The 7,419-nt window shown below is 39.5% G+C and overlaps 1 protein-coding gene across 1 annotated transcript in view; it reads left to right on the forward strand.

Moving 5' to 3' along the window:
* Nucleotides 1–7,419, forward strand: part of AKR1D1 (aldo-keto reductase family 1 member D1) — a 52,594-nt gene that overhangs the window by 11,325 nt on the left and 33,850 nt on the right. Inside the window, exon 3 of the mRNA XM_019515398.1 lies at nucleotides 4,335–4,451. Coding sequence (XP_019370943.1) covers nucleotides 4,335–4,451 — 117 coding nt within the window. The remainder of the gene's footprint in view (nucleotides 1–4,334; nucleotides 4,452–7,419) is intronic.

The following is a 7,419-nucleotide window of genomic DNA, read 5'->3' on the forward strand; positions in this document are numbered from 1 at the left end:
CTAATAGGCAGACATTAGCTTTATAATGTCAGTCACACCATACATATGCCCTTATAAATATGTCAGACAAGTAGCTCCTGTTCTCTGAACAGGGAGAGGTAGTTAGCTGTGTTAGCTTGAGGTCAGGTGGGCACCTTAGGAACTAGCTCATTCAGACAGGCATAAGCTTTTGTCGGTGACAGCCTACCAAAGTGGGCTGTTACCTACAAAATTTACGCCTTTGAATTGGTTAGTCTCTAAAGTTTCGTCCTATCCTACCTTCTGCCTTCTCTGAACAGTAAAGAGGCTATGTCAGTAAAATCCGTGTTTTAAACTGAACAGTTTTTCTCTGAGCACTCTGCAAACTGGGTCACTAGCCCTAAAACCATGTAAATCTTTGGGTTAAGTAAATTGTCAAAATTATGGCACAAGTCACTAGTGTTCCTCTAGTTTCAGCTGAAACATGAAACAAACACCTTCTTGTGTCATCAATAGATCTGTGCAGGAAACCATTCTCCCATTCTGGAAAAGGTCTGGAGACTGAAAATTCTTACCACCCTGAAACGAGGGCCATAACTCAAATTTGACAAGCCAAACACTTTGCTTTGGGTTAAGAAAAACATTTTTTTTATTTTAATTTTTTTATAGTGCATTTGTGTTGCTGTAGCTTTTAAAAAAAAAACAAAAAACCAAACTTTGTATCAAATGTTAAAATAGGACACCATTTTGAAAACCAGAATTTTAAAAAACCCACAAAAACAGGAAATCTGCCAACCAGTTCTCTCAGACAGCTGCAGATTTGTCAAATCCCTATCTTTTGACAGGGACATTGTGTTAAGTCCCAACTATCTCCATTCATCAAGTCTTCAAAACATCCTGGAATTTAATTTAACCATTTAAGGCACTTTGTCAAGCTGCATGTAAAAAATTTAATTTAAATTGAATCAAAGAAAGTTCTTCTTAAGGAAGCTCAGTGCTATTAATAAGGTTATCCCAAAACTATTTAGAATATAACTTCTGTTGAAAGACACAGTGGCTGTTGTTGGTCAGTAGTTCGACCCTTGGCTGCAACAACAGGAGATTGGGAAGACCCCTTCTACAGCTGTCTCTCTCATGCAGTATCTAGTCCCTACTTGATAAAATGACGCTTAGCTTGGATTTTAGAGATTTAAATATTTTGCTAGTAGATTTACGCTACAATCCTTCCTCAGTCCTAGGGTCAGAAAGAAATACTGCAGTGATTCCATAGCTGCCAAGATTTTTATGGCTGTCATTCTGCATTTCTCCAACTCCTCAGAACTTTGCAGCAAAAGTGGGACTAAAACTCTGCCCCCATTGTTCCCAAGACACAGCTTCACACCAAGTGAGAAAAAGCAAATATCTGGCTAACCTTAAATCTTTGCATTATTAAAGAGACAGTAGTAAACAAAGGAGCCTACTCTTTACAACAACAGCATGAGGGGAAAAAAGTTATGCTCGTTTCCAACTGGACAAAAAATAGTAAGTATTAGAAATCCCACAAAAAAGATGGCTTCATTATGCAATCTCTCAAAGGAGCTCAGATAAAACCTTAAACATCTAAAACGATGACCCATCAGTGGTGACTAACAAGAACAGGCTCCCTGAGTGGTGGCATTACTGAAATAATTACTCTGTACAATCATACAGCATGTGCTAACTGAAATCATCAGCACTTGAGCTTAGTCTTTGCTGTTGGCTGGTTGATCAGACAAAGTAGCTGAGTATCCAACGATTTCAAAGGTTTTCTGAAAATTGCCAACAACTTTTTTGGCATGTACAGTAAGACCTTTTTGGTCTCCTCTTTCATCCCCAGTTTATTCCTCCATTAAGCTAAAATTAGCATTTCCAGGGAATGTTATGTACCAGAAAGCCAAACCTAGCTGGCAGCTTTCTATCGCCTAAATATTAGTGTGCATTCCAGTGAAGAAGATAATACTATAAACTTATACAAATTGTGAAAACCATTTATATAACACTTCCAAATTCTTGGCCTCTATATACCAAGATAACACAATTCAGAGCTATTACTCCAAGGTTTTTCCTAGAAACTTCTACCACTTTAAAAAAGCAAATATTTATACACCAGTAAGTATTTATACAGTATGATCTCACTGGGCTAGAAAGGACATTTTGGGGGGGGGGAAAAACGCATTGTTACCAAGTGACCCCTCAAACATTTTTAAGACGGTAAACTGTTTTTCTTCATATATATAAAAAACAACAAATCACTGTTTTCCCCCCAAAAGAATAATGATCCCTCCTAAAAGTCTTGGCATAGACTTAGAAGTGACTCGCGACCTCATGGTGCCAAACTTGAAACCCCTGAGAGTAGGTGCATGGGACTGACTGAAAATCTGGTTCCTTTGAAGTATCAGTTTGGACACCCGTCACCCCCTCTGTGCTTTTGAAAATTTTGACCAACTTGTTAGTGCTTTAGAGGATATGAACAGATGTACCTTTAACTGTTTTAAAAGGGGAGGGGAGCTGCCACTCCGGAGTGTTCATCAGCTGTTTTCACTTTAGTGTTATGTCTGCATCATCTTGTAGTTACAGGTATCACTAAATCATCCCAAGTTTGCTCACGAAGGAAGCAAGGTTAAAATTACAACAGTTTTACTACACTTGTATTGTTACAGAATTTCACAGACCTAAGGGTCGCATTGTAACAACCTGTGTAGGTATCCTTTGATATCAGCCAACATCCAAAGTTAGATATTTTAAATATGTGGCAGGCACATGCAGTTTGCAGTGCCGCAGACCCATCTGGAGCACCACAAACCATGCGTGCCACACAGGCAGGCATTCACCCCACTAATTTGCAGCGCAGCCGGAGATTCCAGTATCAAAAAAAAAACATGCCAGAAAAAAAAGTGGGGCGGCATACGCAACAGCAATATGCACCACCTGAAACCAGAGCCTGGCCAGCCAGAGCCACACTCCAGCTGCTGGCCAGGCTCTATGCACCTGGATCACTGCTGCTGGAGCCCTGAGAAGCCCCTGGGACTTCAGGTAAGGCTGCTGGGGCCAGTCCAACTTGCCCTGTGCCAGAGCACACATGCAGGGGTGTTCCCTGGGGACAACTAGCAGTGGCACAAATATGCACATTCCCACGTTGCCACTTGTGGGGACATGCCTCCTGAGTCAGGTAGGTGATGGTTAATCCAATAGCCCCATGCTATGGATGGTTAATCCAATAGCCCAAAGTTTATCAATAAAAGTGGCAAGAGTTCAGCACAGCTCAAATTCAATACTGCATACTATAAAATAGGTCTGTCTCAAGCTATCTTATCTTGTAGTCAGCGCACTTCATATTGTGTGCAAGTAAAGGACATTGCTGACTTCTTTTGTAATCTAATACTGGCTTTTGTATGACTTAACACATGTAATAAAATTTATGAGGAACTCTTTGGTATCAGCACTATAGTATGTGAGTCTGTTGCAAGCTTAAACACATCGCCACTACCCCAACTGTTAATAGATATCTGCTGAAAAAGGTCTTACCCCAGGCAAGCCATGCACCAACTGACCTCACTTCATAGAAACTGCAGGTTTTCCTTCTGGGCATGATACTTCAGTGGAAGAAGCAGTCATAATCCCTAACAAAATAATGTTAACTTAACTTGCAAATAAAACCTCTGTCCTAGAAAACAGGATTTGGTTCTGCTTTGACTCAAACCATCCTTGTCTCACAACAACTTAGTATCAACATAGCAGATCTTCCAATGAGGCTCTGAGTTTTAAATAAAATGTGGCCCTGGCAGCATCAGAAAACCCAAGATTTTATTTGTGCCTAGTGCTTGGCTCTTAAATCATTAACTCAAATTAAAGAGGTTCTGCATGAAAAAACTGACCACAGATTTTTTGTGGGAATAGGTAAAGTTTTCCAATGAAAGTATATTTCTTTTCCTTCTCATATGCTTTGAAAACTTCAAAAACAAAACCAAACTTCCCAAATTCATTCAGTTTGATGTATGCTAAACTTTTGCTAAAATTAATTTGCCAATCTCTGAACAAATATTCAGTGGCTTCCATGATAACAGAACTACAAGTTCAGACTAGTGAGAGTTGTGGATAAAGAATTAGGTAATTAATTTATCTGCTCATGTAGATTCATTCTTGGGGGCTGAAGAGATGGGAGCCATGGCCTCTCCATTTATTTATATAGGTAATCAAATGACGTGCAGATTTACTTCATCCATGTCCACTGCAATCTATTGTGCCCTCTCAAACTGGGAAGTGTTAGGGCTTGAAATCAAGCCACTGCATTAATTCCAGAAGGGTCACTAATTTATCTCACTGAAATAAAGACTGTCTTATGTGCTTCTCTCCCACAGTTGTGGAATACATATCACCCACCTGAGCTGGTACGTCCAACTTTAGAGAAGACATTAAAGACTCTGCAGCTAGATTATGTTGATCTCTATATTATTGAGCTGCCAATGGCTTTCAAGGTAAAAAAAAAAAAAAAAAAAAAAAAAAAAAAGCAAAGTGGTTTTTAATGCTTTCTTTATAACATTTGCCTCTATGGACTATATTCTCTGAGTCAGACAAGTCTAACACTTACAAATCACTGACCCGTTTTATTTTTTTTTTTAAGTTGTAGGGTTTGTCTGTTGGTTTGCCAATACCTTGCCTAGCATTTGTTACATCTGTGTCTCTTTTCAATGAAGGAATCAATGTATATTAAATCATCTTTGTACAAGGGGACTTGTAACCAGAGTGACCATGTTTGTTAGCTGCGATGAAATAGGCTACCACCAGTGGGTCTTGGTGCTTCTAGCCAAACATCAGTAAAACAATTTCCAACGTTTTCCACCTACCAGTTGGACTAGGCAAACTCCCTTAGTTGTGGTGAAAAGTGAGAGCAACAGTCTGTATGATATGAAACTAGTGAGAAGAGAGATGTGATGCCTCAGTCTTTAAATCTCCTAATCAGAGTTTCTACTTCTAAGTTACTAACCCTCATGTTAAAGAAAAAAGTAACAGATGGCTCAGAAACCATAAGTAGAAACAACTCAAAATGTGTATTAGAAAACAAATCATATTTTAACTGATAATTGCACTTGGGATGGGGAAACACCTTCTCATTTGGATGCTCTGAATTGACAAAAAATACCCTTTCCTCTGAATAAGATATTTTTTGCTTATTATTCAGTGGCTGATGCTCTTAGTTGCCAGCACCCCTAGAGGGAAAACACAGATCCACGGGATTCTCATGTGAAAGGTCCTATAATCTCTCCTTTCTTATGTAAATGGTATCCTGCTCAGAGGTACACAAGAGTAATTGGCCTCAGATGCTAAGGACTATATAAATAAAGCTCTAGCATGGAACCTTTTTAGGTACATTTGAAAAAACAATTCCCATCATGAGAAATTTCCTGTTTCCCTTATTTCTGCTTCTTTCTTCTATAGTTCATTCTCCCACACGTTGAAGGTCAATGTCCCACAATATAAAGATATTGACTGCTGCCTCTTAAAAGAAATGTATATCGGACTCCCTGCAGCCTACATCAACAAGCTGATTTATTATTAGAGTAGTAATCCTGCAGTTCTGTTCTCTTTGAGAGGGGAAAATCACTTCCTTCTGACCAAATATACATTGACCTATAGAACTGATAGGGCAAATCTGAGTAATATCATTTGAAAAAAAAACAGTCTACAAAAAAGGATACTTCTGGTAAGACAAGCTTTTAGCTTTCTCCAGATTCTACTACTGTTTTTGGGACTGCTGTTTCACCAACCCTGAGAACTTTTAAGTTGTTTTTTTTCCCTCCTAAACTACCAGTAGCATACAACTGGCATGCCAACCTGTGAATTTTATCTTAACACCTGTTCCAGCAGTCTCGTCATAGGAAATGCTGTCACATTACAAAGTGGGTCTTTTGCCCCTAACAAACGTTGGCTATTTGCAAGAGACTTCCTTTTCTAAAACTGAAAGAACCCTCCACCCACAAATGTAGCCCCTTAATAAGGTATGAAAATAAAGAAGAACTTGAGGCAAAGCCTGCAATCCTGCCTCTCTCCAAGCTGTAAAAACATCTCCTTGCTGTTTGTACTCCAGGCAAAAAGAACCAAAAGTGCAAATACAGAACGGGGAAGAACTGGCTCAGTAGTAACACTGGGAAGGATCTTGAGGTTTTGGTAAATCACAGACTCAATATCAGCCAATGGTTATGACAGCTGCAAAAAAAAAATACAATTTCAGGCTGCATCAATAGGAGTATTGGGTGTCAGATTTGGGAAGTGATAGTGCCATGCTCCTCCGTGCTGGTTTGGCTTCGTCTAGAGTATCTTGTGCAGTTCTGGGCTCTGTATTTAAAAAAGAATGTGGAGAAGTTAGGGAGGGTCCAGAAGCAGGTGACAGATGTTAAAGGGGTTGAAAAGCGGACTACACAAGGAAGGTTAAGAGAACTATGCATGTCTAGCTTGGGGGAAAGGTGATTAAGGGTTGCATGACATGACAGCAGTTTTCTAATACCTGAAAGACTGCCATAAAGAAGAGGGAAAACAACTGCTCTCCCTTGATGTAGAGTGGGATATGAAGCAATGACTTCAAATTGTAGCAAAGTAGATTTAGATGAGATATCAGGAGAGACTTCTTAAGTTGGAACAGCGAGGCAATGGGATAGACTGTCCAGGGAAGTTGTGGAACCTCCTTCACTGGAGGTTTCCCAGAAGATACTGGATAAGCAGTGGTCAGGGGTAATGCAGGCACAGCATTCCTGCACTTGATCAGGGGTTTGGACCAGATGACCCCTGAGATCTATTCCAACCCTAGGAGTCTACATATATGAAATATTTAGAGCAGAATAGGACACTTTTGCTTGGATGAGGGATAAAGGGTTTTGAAACTTCGTTCTTAAATTAGGGAGATTTGTAGGCCTTATTTCTTCTGACAAAGAGTTCTACAGCCTAGGCTGGATTGCTAATGAAGCTGTTAGAGAGACAGGGCTTTTTTTCTTTGACATGACTAAGGCCCCACCAAGAATATACTCTGTGGTATCTTAGGATAACTGCAGGAAAGGCCTCAAAATACAGCCAGCCAGCCGGGTGGAATGCTGGGCACTGTGGAACCTATTACTGAATATTTTTTTTTCTTTTCTTTCTAAATGTGAATACTAGAAGGATGGGTAATCTGGAGGGAATATCCGAGATGCTAATGGGGCATATTTAAGGATTTGGAAGTTTGAAAAACTGAGATCAAAATTCACTATGTGACTAATGATTAATTTCTTTCTCTGAAGAACTTCATATTGCTTTGTTGTTGAAAGGTGTTAGATAAAACTAAATTCTGTCCTAGCTAAAGCTTACTTAGGTTTTCAGTTGCACTTTTAGTCATCACCTAACACTTCTCTTTCTCACCCATTCAAATAAATATGAGCTTTTCTTTTGACTTGAAAGGGGGTAAGAGTAATCCTT

The sequence above is a fragment of the Gavialis gangeticus genome, unplaced genomic scaffold (genome assembly GCF_001723915.1).
Source record: "Gavialis gangeticus isolate Ggan-Ray unplaced genomic scaffold, GavGan_comp1, whole genome shotgun sequence".
Taxonomy (NCBI): domain Eukaryota; kingdom Metazoa; phylum Chordata; order Crocodylia; family Gavialidae; genus Gavialis; species Gavialis gangeticus.